Source organism: Mauremys reevesii, linkage group 9 (assembly GCF_016161935.1).
Source record: "Mauremys reevesii isolate NIE-2019 linkage group 9, ASM1616193v1, whole genome shotgun sequence".
Taxonomy (NCBI): domain Eukaryota; kingdom Metazoa; phylum Chordata; order Testudines; family Geoemydidae; genus Mauremys; species Mauremys reevesii.
This window is the reverse complement of record NC_052631.1, coordinates 57,645,652-57,662,246: the sequence shown is the minus strand read 5'-3', so window position 1 is coordinate 57,662,246 and position 16,595 is coordinate 57,645,652. Positions and strand designations below refer to the sequence as shown.

The 16,595-nt window shown below is 46.0% G+C and overlaps 1 protein-coding gene and 6 non-coding genes across 9 annotated transcripts; all 7 read right to left on the bottom strand.

Annotated features, from left to right (window-relative positions):
* Positions 1-333: 333 nt before the first annotated feature.
* Positions 334-16,577, bottom strand: DKC1 (dyskerin pseudouridine synthase 1). 3 transcript variants are annotated; one of them, XM_039487478.1, is made up of 15 exons: positions 16,444-16,577; positions 15,462-15,526; positions 13,018-13,104; positions 12,129-12,220; positions 10,937-11,121; positions 10,308-10,372; positions 9,300-9,426; positions 8,483-8,613; positions 7,401-7,544; positions 6,878-6,998; positions 5,157-5,275; positions 3,980-4,083; positions 3,305-3,362; positions 2,328-2,480; positions 334-1,661 (listed from the first exon to the last, which is right to left on the bottom strand). In XM_039487478.1, the coding sequence occupies exons 1-15, from the start codon at positions 16,457-16,459 to the stop codon at positions 1,587-1,589; spliced, it is 1,542 nt and encodes a 513-aa protein (XP_039343412.1). In that variant the 5' UTR covers positions 16,460-16,577; the 3' UTR covers positions 334-1,586. The 3 variants fall into 3 exon arrangements, with proteins under 3 accessions (XP_039343412.1, XP_039343411.1, XP_039343410.1); XM_039487477.1 differs by lacking the exon at positions 16,444-16,577 and adding an exon at positions 15,962-16,315; XM_039487476.1 differs by lacking the exon at positions 334-1,661 and having other exon boundaries at positions 2,130-2,480.
* LOC120372737 lies at positions 3,542-3,677 on the bottom strand. Its single transcript, XR_005585157.1, has one exon. It is a non-coding gene; the product is annotated as a small nucleolar RNA SNORA56 (small nucleolar RNA).
* On the bottom strand, positions 4,703-4,778 carry LOC120372728. Its single transcript, XR_005585149.1, has one exon. It is a non-coding gene; the product is annotated as a small nucleolar RNA SNORD83 (small nucleolar RNA).
* On the bottom strand, positions 5,927-6,174 carry LOC120372740. Its single transcript, XR_005585160.1, has one exon. It is a non-coding gene; the product is annotated as a small nucleolar RNA SNORD17 (small nucleolar RNA).
* LOC120372735 lies at positions 8,292-8,428 on the bottom strand. Its single transcript, XR_005585156.1, has one exon. It is a non-coding gene; the product is annotated as a small nucleolar RNA SNORA36 family (small nucleolar RNA).
* On the bottom strand, positions 8,743-8,818 carry LOC120372729. Its single transcript, XR_005585150.1, has one exon. It is a non-coding gene; the product is annotated as a small nucleolar RNA SNORD83 (small nucleolar RNA).
* LOC120372741 lies at positions 9,682-9,922 on the bottom strand. Its single transcript, XR_005585161.1, has one exon. It is a non-coding gene; the product is annotated as a small nucleolar RNA SNORD17 (small nucleolar RNA).
* Positions 16,578-16,595: the final 18 nt, after the last annotated feature.

Here is a 16,595-nt window from a genome sequence, read left to right as displayed (position 1 = left end):
GGTTCACAAACCACCTCAGGGCAGTTTTAAGGGAATAGGGCCTTCCACTGGAAAAATCCCATGTTCTAAGATGGCCAAGGTAGGTGCTGACCAAAACCAATCAGTAATTTAGTCAGTTCCTATGAGAAGATTCCAGAGCAGCATCATTACCTTTGCAAGCAGTCCTAACAGCCAGCACCAACTATCCTCTCCCCTGCAGCTCCTTTGACATAGGAAAGGAGGCACCGAGGCTAGAATGGGGAAGAGGCCTGTCTGCAGGTAGCCCCCCCTCAGTGCACAGGTAGCCAATTAACTGAAGCACTGCCTCCTACCCAGCTTGAAGAGCAACAAGTCAACACTTGAAAAATAGTTTATTTTTTTATAAAAAGTAAATACAAATCAACTTTCTTTTCCCTTAAATCCCTCACAGCCCCCAGCTGTGCTCACCACTTTTGTGTCTCCCTAGTACTGGACAGGGGAAAAAGAGCAACACAAGTTAGGCACCTTTAGGCCTTTTCTTCAGATGGTATTAGCTCAGTGCAGAGCATCCTAGCCCCTCCCTCAAGGGGTAAAACCGGTATAGGGATAAATCCAGTCAGCCAGTAGCACCAGCAACACGTCGGCCTGCCAGCGAGGCACCCTAGCAAGAGAACTTGGGTGCTGTGTTTGGAACAGACCATCTGCTGCCCATAGCACATTCAGCATCAAGCAGCCGAGGGCTGGTGCCAAAGGCCTCCAATCTCCATACACACCACCCTTTAGAGAAAGCGTATGAACAGTTGACACCTTCCCAATCATACCTGGCCTGTCTCCATTCCAACCCCCAGAATCGATTAGGTGCCAATACTGGAAAGGAGGGCTGAGGCAGCAGTGGACACGGCTGCCATAACATTGAAATGGGGGTTTGGTGAACAGCACATGGAGCCAGGTCCCTGCACTATAAAACAAAATGGGAGAAACCTCAAGCACAAATTCTAAGCCTATACAAACTGAAAACGTGTACCTAAAACACCTCCCCTCCTCGGGGAGACACTGGGACTTGGCTAGCTGAAACTCAAGCCAAGCACTGCAAGTTTAAAACCAAAGCACTTAAAATAGCCGATTTGATCACCCAGACCCTGAACGCTGCTCCAAGAGGGCAAGTGGGCCAATTCCTTCAGCTGTAAGAACATTCTGAGACTGTCAGGGTAATGGCTCCCAGACCCACCAACAGAGGGAAAGGCAGGATTGGGAAGGGGGGCATTATCTCCATCTGTGGAAATAGCTCAAAACACTGGGGCTTAGGACGACTCATTTTCAGCAGAAGCTGCTGGTTCCCTGAGAACAGTTTTATATGCATCGAGGCAACCAGCTTAGCAGAGCAGTCCAGTGGGTAAGTTTTGCACTCTTCCCTCCAGCCACCCTTAAAACAGGATGAGGTGGGGCTTATGGTGAGTGTGCTGAGCCACACTGCAGACATGCTTTCGTTTGTGTAAGCAATGGATCAGGAGCCTCGTCACCCCACTGCAGTCAGTGTTTCTGCATTGCTGGGGAATAGCTTTTGTTAAGGACTCTCCAACTTCCATCCAAAGCAGGTGGCCTCGTCTGGCTGGGAGGGATCTAGCCACTTACTCCGAGCTCTCTTCAGCTTGCTTTTGTTTCTTCTTCTTCTTTTTCTTCTTCTTGGTGCTGGTGTCACTGGCCTGCAGAGAAGATGGAGCTCAGGAAGGGTGGTTGGGAAGGAATCACTGCTGATTTGTGGCACACCTTTCAGCAAGGACTAATGAGCTATTTATAGAAGGATTCATCTTAACTACCCCCCAGGAGCTCTCATCCATGAGGGAAGAGTGACATACCGTGCTGCCCCCTCCCCCATCCAAGGCTCCCTAACACAAAATCTGCCTGGCATGCAATACACCCAGTACACTGGAGAAGCAATTGGCACACCACATCAATGGGCATCTAGCATGGTGCCCCATCTCCAACTGTGCACAGTTCCAGAGGCACCAGAGGAAAGCGTAATAATCTCTGCCAGACAATTGTAAGAAAGCTACCCTGGGGCAAATTATTCCTAACCCATTAAACAAGGGCTGAACATAACAGCTGCTTCCACACCCTGCCCTACAGGTTAATCTGCTTAGCCATGGCAGGCCAGCCCCAGGGACAGACAATGGTGCCAACTGAGCTTAGCTATATTGAGGAGGCTTGCAGTGCTGTAACTCTATACTGATGGGGGAAAGCAGCAACACACATGGACAAACTGAATAGGTGTCTCGGGTTTTGTAAGTATCACAAGGAGGGGTGTACAAGTGATGCAGTGCAGCCACACTCCTAGGCCTGCTGCTCTGCGGCACCATCCAGCTACCTACCACTTCCATTAGCTCCCCTTCGCTCTCAGCAGCTTCTTTGGCCTTCTTCTCTTTTTTCTTCTTTTTCTTTTCCTTCCTGCTCTGCTCCTCTGATTGCGGAGTGGCCGGCGCCACTGCTGCCTCCTCATTTTCACTCTCTGTCTCCCGCTTTCGCTGTTTAAGAGTAAAGTCAGCATCAGATCAGCTCTCTCCCAGCTGAGCAGTAACAGGAGGCCTGTCTGGAGTACAGATGACAGACCCCACATAGTCCTGAGGCCACCTCCACAATTTGCCTTCCTATCCTAGCCCTGCACCCTCAGGAGCATGGTAAGAGCGACCCTTATTCCTGGTAATGCTATCAAGTTCCACCACTGCTTTTGTAATGAGGGAGACTATAGATCCTCTGGAACCTGTCTATGGTTTTCTGAAAGCTTTGCAAGAATCCCTGGCACACCCCTCCCTCATGTTCTTCCCATAACATCATTCCATCTACAGCGTAGGGCTCCACATTCTTCCAGTCTCTGCTGTGTCATCTGTACACAAAGTGACAGAGCTCAAAAATCAGGTCCAAGGTTGGTCCCCAGAGATAACCTGCTTCCTTTGGTAACACACATGCTGGTTGGGCTTTTTCAACTGGGCTGAACTGCACAGACCAGGATAGGGGCTGGTGCCCATGGCCTCTGGAATCCCATCGGCACAGCTCTGCATTCACATTCTGGGCCATGGCCTTGAGCCATTTTCAGGGCTCTTGTTCCCAGATCTTGTCCCTCAACAAAGTCAAAGCCTGCCGATGTAACACTAACCACACAGAATATGGATTGCATGTGAAAGTCCACTCTGCTGGACAAATCAAAGGAGACTCCATGTTAACTCTGCCTTCCCCAAAGCAACAACATAAAAAAGCGTAAGTCACAGGATCAATCTGCCAAGGCAGAGATGTTCATCTGACAATACGCAGGTCTGAAACGGATGTCAAATGGAAGTAGCTTGATACTTACTTTTGGTACCCTCTCGGCAATGGCTGCTGGGGCTTCTGCCTCTTTCTTTACAGCAACACTGTACGGAGGAAAACACCGAGTCGAATGTGTGAGTACTGCCGATCAATCCTGTATGTTCAGATTTATTATCCTCCCTCCTAGATGCTTGCTGCAAACCAAACTACATCCCTCAACCTCCTGCTATTACAGTCGACATACTACAGCTCCTTTTTCTGATCACTGTTATATAACACTCAGTGGTGTACAGAAAGCCTGCAGCCGGCATCAGTGCCTAACTGTGCTGGACAAAGGCAGAGCCTTCCCTGTTTAATTTGGCAGACTGACTCCCTCTAGAGCCACAGATATCAAGCTAGAAAGGGATAACTGTCTGCTCACTTCGTTTGTCTGGAATAGCACCCCCTGCTGTTCCTCCAGGGCAGTGCTCCCTAGGGAGGGCAAATAACTGCATTGCAATTAACATTCTTTGAAAAGGTATTATATTGCCTGACAGTATTTTTTAACATGCTACGTTCAACCCTGGGTGACCTTTTGTACCCCAAACTGACATTTTCCAGCAGAAGTCAGCAATATGCCCCAAGAAAGTGGCATCCTAAGATAACACAGCAGAGACTGAACGCATGCAATTCACCCCTCTGCCCTGTCTCTCAAACGTGTCTCCGAAGCACTGTGCATTACCTGTAGTCCACATACTCCTTCTTCCAGGAATCCGGCGTGCTCTCATTGGGCTTGCCGTGCTTGCTCAATAGGCCCTGCTTGATCATCATCATCTTTTGACTTGCCTGGTGTGACAATACAGAGAGAAAAGGTCACATTCTAGCTTCAAAGCAGCTATCATTTCTACTTGGAGAAGTCACACAGCATGTGACGAGACATTGTGGAAGAGAACTAAAGTTCATGATGAAACCTTTACCAGGCCAGAGAGAGACAAATATGCCCTCAAGGAGCCGCTGATAGCTCATGGCAAATTATCGTTGTTGCTTAGGAGTTTATTCCTTAGCTGATATTCTTCTATTTGCAACACTGGTTAATTAAAGTAGTAGTATTCCAGAAATTTTTTTTAACATCCCAGTTTGCTTATAAGAGTGTCACCGCACGAGAAGGAACTGCAAGCAAATTGGAGTTAGTCTTCTACTGTTACAGACCCAACTATACATGAATGCTAATCACATGTGCATCAAGGAAGTGGACTTGTGCAAGAGACACAGAAGTAGTATTTGTTGCTCCTGGAGTCCCTTTCGATGGGCTTTAGTACTCTGCCACACGCCCACGATTCACTGCGTTTCTAATGCTATTTTGAATTTCAGTGGCACCTTTCATTAGAGCACTTGGAGCATTCTTACAGACACTACTTCAGCCTCTCAAGAGTGGGGCATGGAGCATCTTTCTAATTCCTCCACGAGCCATCAGTATTGGGTGATAGATTTAAGTCATCTTTGCACACAGTGCTAATGTCAGCTACTTTACATCATTTGGCTCTTCCTGGAAGGATTCGCAGCACAGACTAAAATTAGTCTGATCCTGGCTTAGCCTAGTCAAGATCCAGTCTACACCACCAACTGGAACCAGACTTTTAACCAGGTTAGGGACAGCTCAGTCCTCGGACATGGTTATAGCTGTGTAGACGTAGCCCAAAGAGCCCAACAGTCTCACAGCAGAAACAAAGCTGATCAAGCCTTTTTAATCTTCTTGGCTCCAGAGGGTTTAGACAAACTACAAAAGTTTGGAAATGGTGGTGACAAACTGGAAGCCTTTATCTGGGACCTGCAGCTTTGTAAGAGGCTGCTTCAAACCCAATTTCTCAATAGCCGAATGCCATTTCCACCACCACACAGCCTCCCACCCTTAGTCTCACCTTGGGTCCAAGACCCCATTTGCGGGGGTAAGTGTCTCTTTCCATGATCACCCTCTTGATCTTTGCCACTATACCATGGTCACAAGTAGAAATCACTGCGGTGGTCATTAGGGCAATAGCTGCATTAGTGGAAAATAAAAAGAACGAACATTGAGGCACAAGAGCAATACTGGCCAGCCACTGGAGTCAATCCCCTATGACTCAACGTTATGGTGGTGCAGAGATGGCATTCCCAAGATTGACAATTTTCATCAGCCCCCTACACAATTACCCAAAAGCCCATCCAACTCAAACCCTGGACAGGCTTCCAATGTGTAACTCACTCCCCATCTGGTTTTATCATCGGGGAAGTACAAACCACAGAACTCTAGCTCTAAAAGCACGAGCACCTACTGCCTGAGCTAAAAGACTCGGCTCTTGCAGCCAAGATTGTAGCAGGCTCATCAACCACTATGTGGCTCAGCCCCCATTAGAGCACTGGATGCGGGTTCACAGACTAGCCAGAAGTGAATTGTTACACTGCTCAGTGGAATCCTGTATTGGATACAGGGCATCAGCACCACACACACAGAGCGCTGCTCATTGCCAGATGTGCGCCCAGTCAGGATGGCACCTTAATCCTTATTACCCAGGCAATTCTTTGCTGTAAGTATTGGTAATAAAAAGGCATTAATACAAAATAACAGTACACACCCATTCAGCAGCCATCCAAGATGCATCATTTCTTTATACTAGATTCATTAGGAAAGAGGAGTTCACAGGCAGCGTATGTGATCAGAGAGCATCACTCATCTTGGCTGAGATGGAGCCCCTATGGAAAGGGGCTCCAGCCCTGCTGGCTCTGTCCTGCTCCTGCAGGCAGCCAGCCAGCCCCTCCAGCAGCACACAGTAGAACACTGAAAGGCTGGAGGGTGTTTGGAGGCTGCACAGCACAGAGACCCTAGACAGGAATCTCGATGCTGCAGGGAGGGCAGTGCAGCAGCACTCAGAGAATGGATAAACTTCATCATCATTTCACATACAGTGTGTGCCTGAAAGCCCAGGACATGGGAATGGAGTAAAGAGAAGTCAAACAAAAACCTCGGTATCTTCTGCAGGTTTTTTATTTTAACGGAGGGGTATACCTAGGCTTGGAAGGATTAGACTTTTACTGCTAAGTGTCAATAAATGTCAATTTCACTATAAAAGTATTTCCATTGATTTCTTTCTTCACCTAAGAACTTAGAGTTTGATTTAAGGATATTTGTACATTTTGACATATAATGTTGACAGTGTGTTTTAACAGTTGTAAAGCTAACTTTTTGAATCTTAATGTCTGTCATTAAATAATTGTCTGCCCTCCCATAATTTCGCACAACTGTGAGAATTTAAATTGATAAAAAACAGAAAAAAACACATTGTTATAGAGCGATAAAAAAAATCTATTACTGTAACAGATACCAGAGTTATAAGTAAGCCATTATTTCTCAGCTGGCATCATTGACCTCTAAGCAATGTTGTTCTCACACTTCTAAGGGTAGCAAGTCACAGTTCTCTCAGTGACAGCATCCGATTATTTCCCTCCAGGAAAGATTCCGGCCATGGTGAGTGCCATCCCGCCCCCCATGAAATGCTCAGGCCACCCATGTTTGTTACAAGCTTCTGAAGATGCTGTATTGCTCTGGCTTTACTGCCAACTAACTAGCTTGGTGGCTGGAGGAAGAACATTGACCTCTTCTTACCCATGCAAATGGCCTCCCCTTTAGTGGTGATGACGACAATCTCCTGATTAATCTCAATGCCATCTTCATACCTCAGAACACCAGGAAGCATGATCTTGGCACCGTAGCAGATGGCATTAACCTGGAAGGGTGGAAGAGGAAGGCTGAAAAATCTGGTTGAGAATGTAAAGTTCGATGATCTTAACCAATGCCTAACGCTGACTCTGCAAATTTATTCAGCCACTCTAAATACCAATTGGTGCTGCCCTAGTGATAAAATGTTTTTTCATATATGACTTAAGAGCGTCTACCCCTCTTCCCCCCATCCCAACTTCAGGATTTGGCCATTACTCCTCTGTTCAGACCTGCACATTGCCTCCTTGAAAGAGATGCTGGTGGTTGTTTATGAGGATCTGGATCACCACCACCAAAATTATTTGTTACTAGTAGTCCAAGCTAGAGGTGAAGTTAGGGTGAAATGCATTAGTGTCACCCCACTGTCCCACCACCTGACGACATTTTCCAAAGCCATTCAGGAACTCACTGCACTGTCCTTCATAACCAGCCGTTTGTGTGAAGTCAGCAGCTTCTCCAAGGGGAAGATAACCCTCCTCAGGTAACTCTCATCCTTATTGTTGTCATACTGCCACTGGGCATCCAGTACATCGTGCATCGTCACCATGTGGTCCTGCAGAGAGAGATGCCCACTATGTTAACCCATGGCCCAGCCACCCAATCAAATCAGACCAAAAAAATATGGCTAAAACAAACAGGAAAAGCAGTGATGAATTCTGGGGTTCCTAAAAGGGGTTGAAGATAAAATTAGCAAGAGCCATGAACAAGGCAGGTAAGTGCAATGCAAACTCCCCCACATAACTCTGCTAGCACCCCTCTGCTCTGACCTCTGCTGTTCCAGTCCTGGGACCCTCCTGACCAAACTGCCAAGTTTGTATACAATGTTTACCAAAAAAAAAACACCATGTATGACCCAACCCACAAATGAACTTGGCTTCCCATACATGAAACAACAGCATGTGAAAGACTGAGCTACCTAGTGCCCCAAATAGCACACACAACAAGGCTGTTTGCAGTGGCAGTAAGCACCCTATCAGAAACCTCAGGACTCCAGATGCAGTACAACAGGCACTAAGATCACAGACTCTTAGGAAAAGTGGCTGCACCAAGAGGCTCCCTGCTATGAAGAGAGCAGAGAACTTGTTCCACAAATGAAGTGTTTCTCCAAACTCCAAGACCATCTGTGCCTATGCTGGAAAGTCTACCTAGGTTTTTATACCACCCCCAGCACAGCAGTATCCAAGGACCTTACAAAGAGCTGCCCATTTTAATCCAAGTATGGTTCCTACATTAGATACCTTGAACAGCCCAAAGCCAGAACGCAACAAGAAAGCAGCTGAGCTCTTTCAGTACGTGGACATTTTGTGGGCTGAGTGACGGAAGTGGCAGAAAGCAAAGCTTCCCATCATCTTGACATGACTCCCAGCCACTCACTGTCCCAAAGTTTAATTACCAGAACAGGGACAGCAGCCCTGAACTGAACTCAACACTCTGGGTAAAGATAACTTACAGCAAGGGCCTTTCAAAAGAAAGCCAGCTGTACCCTCCTACCTTCTCTCCCATGATCCCCGAGCGCACTCGCCGGAGCTCTTGCATCTGGCCTCCAACCCCCAGCAGCAGGCCCAGGTGGACACACAGCGTACGGATGTAAGTGCCAGCTTCACAACTCACCCAGAAGATACCTGGAATATAGGGAGGGGAGAGAAGAGTTTTGAGCTATCAACAGGTACCATAATTTAACACACTTGCCTGTAAGGATTAAAGGATTAAAGTGAGCCTTGTGATTGGCTCCATGTTCAGTGTCTCCAATGAGCCATCAGTATTGGGTGATAGATGTAAGTCATCTTTGCACAGAGTGCTAATGTCATCTACTTTGCATCATTTGGCTCTTCATGGAACAAGAGTTCAGCAACTTTTATCATGGGGAAAATATTCAAGAGAATTTTAGCTCTTGCAGAGGGTGGGGACTGGCAGTCTAAGGGCATCTCTCTGGACTTGGAAGTAGCTCATCCCACATGGAAGTCAGCGCACTAGTGGGATTCTGTCAGTCAGAGATCACCATAATGAGACATTCATCACATTTCCCCAGGAACATCAACAGAGGGCACTTTTCCTTTCCTTAGATGGCTGTAGTGTAGTGCATCCCTTTTGGTGTTCAGTCTGGAACACACCTCTCTTTTAAACCAGTTTCAATTAACAAGTTAAAGCCTGGATTTTAAAATGGGACCATCCAGTGTCTGCTCATCACTGCACCTGGGAGAGGAACAGCAAGTCCACTCTAGTGGCGTGTTCACTAGAGCCTCTCAGGGAGAGTCCATAACAGCACTTTCATGCTTTGAAGTGCTACTAGAGAACCTAGGTGTTTTACCTAATCTCCTCTCAGGATCGTATTCTACCAGTTTGCTCTCGTAGATGGTTCGGACCCTTAGTTGCCTCTTGACAGCTGCAATGAGGGGAGGTCGCTGAAACAGGGCACCGGTCAGAGTTTCTATTGCCTAGAGGGAGAAGCAGAAGAACTGTCAGCCTTCGCCCTTTCGCAACCCACACCATCCCATCGGCACATCTAGACACAAGAGCATGCTGCTATTTAGGAATAAAAATCATTTTCCTATTGTATATCACACGTTGTATCTGATCGTACTCCATTAAAGCAAGCCCATCTGAGCTACTTAAGCACAACCCCCCCCCCCCCCCGAGATAGGAATTACTCCCCCAGCTACCAATGGGGCTACTTTACCAGGCAGCAGCATGTGATCAGACGGCACTCATCTTAATTGAGACAGAGCCCCCATGAAGAGGGGCTCCCGCCCTGCTGGCTCTGCCCCTCTCCTGCACAGAGTTGGCCAGACACACAAGCGGCTCCCAGCAGAATAATGAGAGGCTGGAGGGTATTTGGAGGCTGCACAGCACAGGGACCCTAGAACAGGAATCTGCATGCAGCAGGGAGGGCATCGCAGCAGCACTCTGAGAATGGATTCATCACCACTTCACATACACCACATGCCTGCTAGGAGGAGACTTAAGATGTTTTTCTAAAAATGCACAATCATGGCATTTGTGAAACAGCAAGGGTATTTCAACATCTCAAGGACTGAGGTCCATATACTCAAGGGAGAATTGCAATTGTTATGGACAATCCTACTAAAACACAGACAGCAAATATACAGTGAACCATGTGAATTAAGCAGCTGATTAAGTAACATGATGTCATGCTGCACAATTTTGATTTTATTAGGGGCTGTTTACTCTATTACCTCTACTGCAACAAAATGCTCTCAATGGCTCTTTAAGGAATGCTCCTACCCACATCTCCAAGGTACATTGATGAGACAATACAGCAGGAAGCCAACGTGGGCTTAGGCATGCAGAGACTTACCCTGGAAAGCTGAATCTCGCTTTCAATAGCATTGTGCAGCCGAACAATTCCCACATACTCTTTGCCTGAAAGAATGACAGAAGAGTAGTCAGGCGTGGCCACTTGCATTTTATTGTTCACCGCCATGTCGGTGTTATTACAATTCAAACATCGGTAGAGGCCAATCTTAACAGCCACCGACTTTTAGAAAAGGCTCAAGCACAAACAGCTCTAACCCCTCGAATCTATCAACAAAGAAACCCAAGCTGCAGGTTTATTTATGGAGCAAGGCTCATTATGTAGGGCAGCACAGCACAAGTCTGAATAAAAGTAATGGTGACTTCTTGTGTGTAAATTAAAATTTGCTGTTCTGAGACCTGATCAGCTAAAAAAAAAAAGTGACAGCACAAAGCTCAGGAAAACAGTAATTTGCTTATAGGCACTAGTCCAAGTCAGGATACCGGGCCTTCAGTTCATCCCAACTTTGTATTCTGCCATAATGGACAGCAAACCTTAGTTAGAAATAGGCAGGCTTTAGAGGCCTGGAACTGGAATCCTCTGCTCACCATTAAAATGCAGTCAGTCAGCCTTTCATCTGACCACTTAAAAGAACTAGAGAGTAAACTACCCCAATGCAGTAAATGACATGCCTGCACTCTGCTGAGACTTGACCAGCCGTGTTGCTCGTTCAATGCACACAATCAGACACCCCGTCACTTTGGGGTCAAGAGTCCCACTGTGCCCCGTCTTCTCAACCCGGAGGATGCGCCGGATCCAGGCAACCACCTCATGGGAAGAAGGGTTGGATGGCTTGTCGAGGTTAATGAAGCCTGTCCTGGAACACAGCACACACATGATTAGAACCTCCAATGCCATTTGATATCCTCGTTGTATTTTACCAAGGGCATCTGGCTTCTAAAGACAGACATTTTGCAGCCAAGAAAAAACTACATCCAAAGGAGCTCCTCATAACGTGGAACATTTTCAAAAGTGCTGAGCAACCAACAGCTCTCACTGAGGTCAAAGGAGCTGCTAGGTGCTCTACATTTAAAACAGGACTTTTATTAAACAGCCTAACTCTAAACTTCTGTTTTTGAAGATTTTGGCCTTGCTACCACCTTGGTCTGACTGCATCATATATATTACAAGAGAAAACTCCCCCAGCCTGGCAAAACATCTCCACTGAAGTCTTCACAGTGGATGTATATTTACTTGTGTCTCTTTAAAAATACCCACTATACAATAACAGGAAGTGAACCATGCTGGGAAGGGCAAGCTATATAGCAGGGGTAGGCAACCTATGGCACACGTGCCGAAGGCGGCACACAAACTGATTTTCAGTGGCACTCACACTGCCCAGGTCCTGGCCACCAGTCCGGGGGGCTCTGCATTTTAATGTAATTTTAAATGAAGCTTCTTAAACGTTTTGAAAACATTATTTACTTTACATATAACAATTGTTTAGTTATATATTATAGGCTTATAGAGAGAGACCTTCTAAAAAACATTAAAATGTATGACTGGCAGGCAAAACCTTAAATTAGAGTAAATAAATGAAGACTCAGCACGGCACTTCTGAAAGGCTGCCGACCCCTGCTATATAGCTTTCAGACACCATAACATTACTCTACTTTTCATTTCTAAATCTACCCCAAAAGAATCTGTAACTAGAACAAATTGAAATGTACGAGACTGGTAACCAAATTTAAAGAGGAATTTTGTGTAGCCAACAACAGTGGAGAAAAAGTAACTGTTTCCAGACCTACTTAAGCTGGGAGAGTCACCAAACACTTTGAGGGTGTAAACTGTGACAGAAGTTACAGTTTTCCCCAACATACCTACCTAACATACTCAGCGATGTCTCTCTTCAGGGGATTGCAGCCAGAGGGAAGGGGTGTGTAGTGCGTTGTCCTCACATTTAGCTTGTCAAAGTTCTACAAAATCCAAACAAAATGTAGCGTAAACAAAATACAGTAAGTCTTTAGAAACAAATCCCATTTTACCTAGAATGCAGATCTCCAGGGGAGATGAAAAAAACAACACACCCACACAATCTGACCTAATTTAAATTACGATAAACTGAAAATGCCTCTCCCATACTGGCAGAGTCCTAGAAACAGACTTAGCAGCCTCAAGGATGCTTTCAACAGCAAGAAAAGGCCAACCCTATGCAAAGGTTAGAAGCTCTGTAGAACAACAGAGCTTTACAAAGTAGAGCAAATCCAGTGTCTCTGTGGAGACTTATACAAACATCATCCCTATGTAGAAAGAAGGGATGGGTGTAAATCCTGTGGAGATGATTATAAGGCAGGTCAAGGTCATATGAGGGGGGGGATAGCTCAGTGGTTTGAGCATTGGCCTGCTAAACCCAGGGTTGAGAGTTCAATCCTTGAGGGGGCCATTTAGGGAACTGGGTTTTAAAAAAAATTAACAAAAAACAAACCACTGGGAATTGGTCCTGCTTTGAGCAGGGGGTTGGACTAGATGACCTCCTGAGGTCCCTTCCAACCCTGATATTCTATGATATGCAGTTTGACAGATCAGGCACACAATGGGTGAAAGCGCTTTTCAACATTTGGGTCATGGAGCCTGGTGCAAGATTGGTTGCCCTCTGCCTTAGGTTCCCACGCAGGCTATTTTCTTTGCAGGCAGGCTAAGGCACACATGTGAAACAAGGAGTAACATTTTTATATGTGTACACATACAGATTGAATCCTATAATCCTCTTTACCTTCAGTAGCAAGGGCCACTGAGATGTGTCCAGCTGAGCCACTCGGGATTCAGGTTTGATGAAGAATTCCTCTGTGTGTTGTATGTCCTGGGGAGATATATCACAGGTCAGAGAAGTGGAGTTGACATGCAAAGTGTCTTATCTCTTTTTTTTTTTTTTAAACAACTGAAAGTCTTTTGTATTCTGTTGCCAACATTCACAAATTATTGCTAACACATCTTACACAATAACAGCTACACCAAAGCATCATATCCACAGAACCACCAATTGGCTGCAAAACCATCATTGTCCAGAGAGATTATGGGTATAATACCAAGTAAAATTGAAGAGTGCTGGAACGGAAGTAATGAAACATGATGCAAAGCAGCTCCTCAGAGCTCCATGGCAAGTCAGAGTACTAAAGGCTGGCTACATGTTTGAATGCAGAATGATCCCAGTCTGCTCCCTTCACTCACTAAGACACTAGCGAAGTTTCAGTTCCGTACCCCTGGATTGTGGGATCATCATAAACAGAGAAAGAAAGCTATTCTCCAAAAGACCATAGGAGGCAGAATCTCTGACGCCTTACAGAAGAGCAAACACTTGACTTAGGCGATGTCTACACTAGCACTTTTATTGGTCAGAGGTGTAAAAGAAACCACATCCCAACTGGCATAAATGTCACCAACGAAAGTGCTGGTTTAGACAGTGCTATGTTGGCAGGAGCCCCTCTCCGGGCAACATAGCGATCGCCGCTTGTTGGGGGTGGTTAAATTATGTCATTGGGAGGGCTCACTCCCATCAGCATAGAGCAGTTACACGGGAGACCTTACAGCGGCACAGCTGCAGCCGTCTATAGTGTAGACATAAAATTTTTCTCTTTTCAAATTGTGATGTGTCAAGACGTGATTAGCCAGTGTCTTTTTATTGGAGAAATTGCTTAACTAAGGCTATTTTGCTTCTCTAGATTTCAGGTGACTGAGTGAATGGGTGGGAAAAAAAGACTAAATCCCAATCCAATAATGGATTATTTCTATTTAAAAAATGAATAAAGACCAATTTAGGACAGCTTCTTTTTTGAATGACACATTCTAAGCACACACATTCCCCCCCCCCGAGGATAATTAATTAAATTGATAAGAACAGATTTTAAAATGTAATTAAAGCTAATGTTAAAATCAAATATACAGGTTGAGAAAAGACTGTTTGTACATCTGGGCATAGTGCTTACATCAGGGGTCGGCAACCTTTCAGAAGTGTGCCGAGTCTTCATTTATTCACCCTAATTTATGGTTTTGCATGCCAGTCATACATGTTAACGTTTTTAGAAGGTCTCTTTCTATAAGTCTATAATATATAACTAAACTATTGTTGTATGTAAAGTAAATAAGATTTTTAAAATGTTTAAGAAGCTTCATTTAAAATTAAATTAAAATGCAGAGTCCCCTGGCCAGGACCCAGGCAGTGTGAGTGCCACTGAAACTCAGCTCAAGTGCTGCCTTCAGCACCCATGCCATAGTTTGCCTAGCCCAGCTTAGATTATCCACAAATACAAAGTTTGTTTTTAAAGTCATAAGAAACATATAGTGCATAATCAGCAGTAACCCCAATTTAGGTTGGACGCCTCAGGGGGTCACGAGGTTATTACATGGGGGGTCACGAGCTGTCAACCTCCACCCCAAGCCCTGCTTGCCTCCAACATTTATAATGGTGTTAAATATATAAAAAAGTATTTTTAATGTATAAGCGGGGGTTGCACTCAGAGGCTTGCTGTGTAAAAGGGGTCACCAGTAAAAAAAAAGTCTGAGAACCACTGGTTTAGGTATTCGGTACATTACTCATGAAAAAAATTTATACAGAGAGTTGGTGGCAGAAAGCAAAATACTAAATCTGCAGTCAGCTGTAGTGCAAATACATCACTCTATTAGATCCTAAGCAGCCATTTTAGTCTCAAGAGATTTACTTTTATTGGGGGGAAAAAAAGTAGCTTTGCTCCAAGAGACACCAACACTCTAATTCTCTGGGATCAAAGCTGATAAAGGATTTAAAAATCTGCTACAGTTTTCTGCCCCCCAGTCAGGGCAGTTCTATTTGTCTATGCATACTCGGAGCATAGGACAAGGACTCCAATCGTCTTTCATTTTAAGTCCCTGAGTTCCCATGGGCAGCATTCACCAAAACCAAGGCAGGAAACAACACAGCTCACCTTCTATCCTGCTGCTTCTCTCCCCTCCACACTAAGACCTAAAATTGCAGGTGAGTAAACACTGTTAAACCATTACTCACACAGTAAGGGATTCCAGAAGTGGCCCACTGAGTCCTTTTTCTAGAGATACTGAAAACTGGTGAAGCAGGTTCCAAGATCTTCCCTAAACAAGAATTTTGCTCAACTTGAAATCAAGTCAAGGCACCAAGCTAGCCTGGAGGCAAACTCAGCCATACAAAAGAAAAAAAACTCCACTCACAGCAACATCTGCATCTGGTAGAGATTTCTTATCCTTTTTCTTCTTCTGCTTCTTAGCTATACAACCTATATTTGAAACACAGGTACATTAAATATTTTTCATACCAGAACTCATCCAAAACCAAACTGGTAGCACTACAGAATTTTAAACTAGGACAACCTCCTGTGGCAAGAGCATATAAAACAGCAAAATTAACAAACAAGCAAAATTTATCTCCTAAAAATTAGATTCCTTAGTTCAATATAAGGTTTAGAAGCAACTTTATTATTATTTGTTCAATTCTTTGTTGCATTCAAGATCACTAAGAGGCAACATATGATATTTAAGAGCAACTATTTCCACACTGTAATTTTCTTCCTTCTCCCTTGTCTTTCTTTCCTTCCTCCCCATCTGTCTCTTTCCTACTTTTTACCCGTCTACACTTTCCTTTCCGAAGCAACCCCAATTCCAGGAGCTCCTTCCCCCTCCCATCTTCTGACAAAAATTGACAATGAAATAACCATTGAGGACATGAAAAAATATCTTCATTAGTCTTCAGAGTCAATGTTGAAGGGAGATTAATGGGCTAGGAGCGGGAGGAAGCTCACACCGCCCGGTCTCAGAGCCACGTGCCGGGACGCCCGCAGTCAGTCACACGCCACGCTGACAGATTCCCAGCACAGCTCGGGTGAGCGAAAGCCGAGGGGCTGCGGGGCTGGCACACGCCGGGGGCCGCGCACACCCCGCTGGGCCTGGGAAACGGGTTTTTGTCACTACGGCACCAGCTACTGGGCCCGGAGGTAACTCCGGGGGCTCCCGGGTTTCTCAAGGCCGCCCAAGCCACGTGCACGCAGAGCGGAGCGGCCCCAGTTAGCGGCAGGGCTCGGATCGCGGCCCAGGCGGCGGAGCAGGGCCACGCCCGGGACAGCCGGAGAGACCGGCCCCAGCCCCAGGGCCAGACAGAACCATCCCCGGACGGGCCGGGCCGGGCCGGGCTCCCCACCTTCCCCGTCCGCCATCTTCGCTCCGCGCACTCCCGGAGCCGCGTGCGGCCGCCACCCGCCACCGCGCAGAAAGAGAGACTGGAGCACCGCCCCCGTCCCGAGATGCACCGCGCGCAAGCGCCGTCCCTATCACGTGCCCAAGGACCCGGCG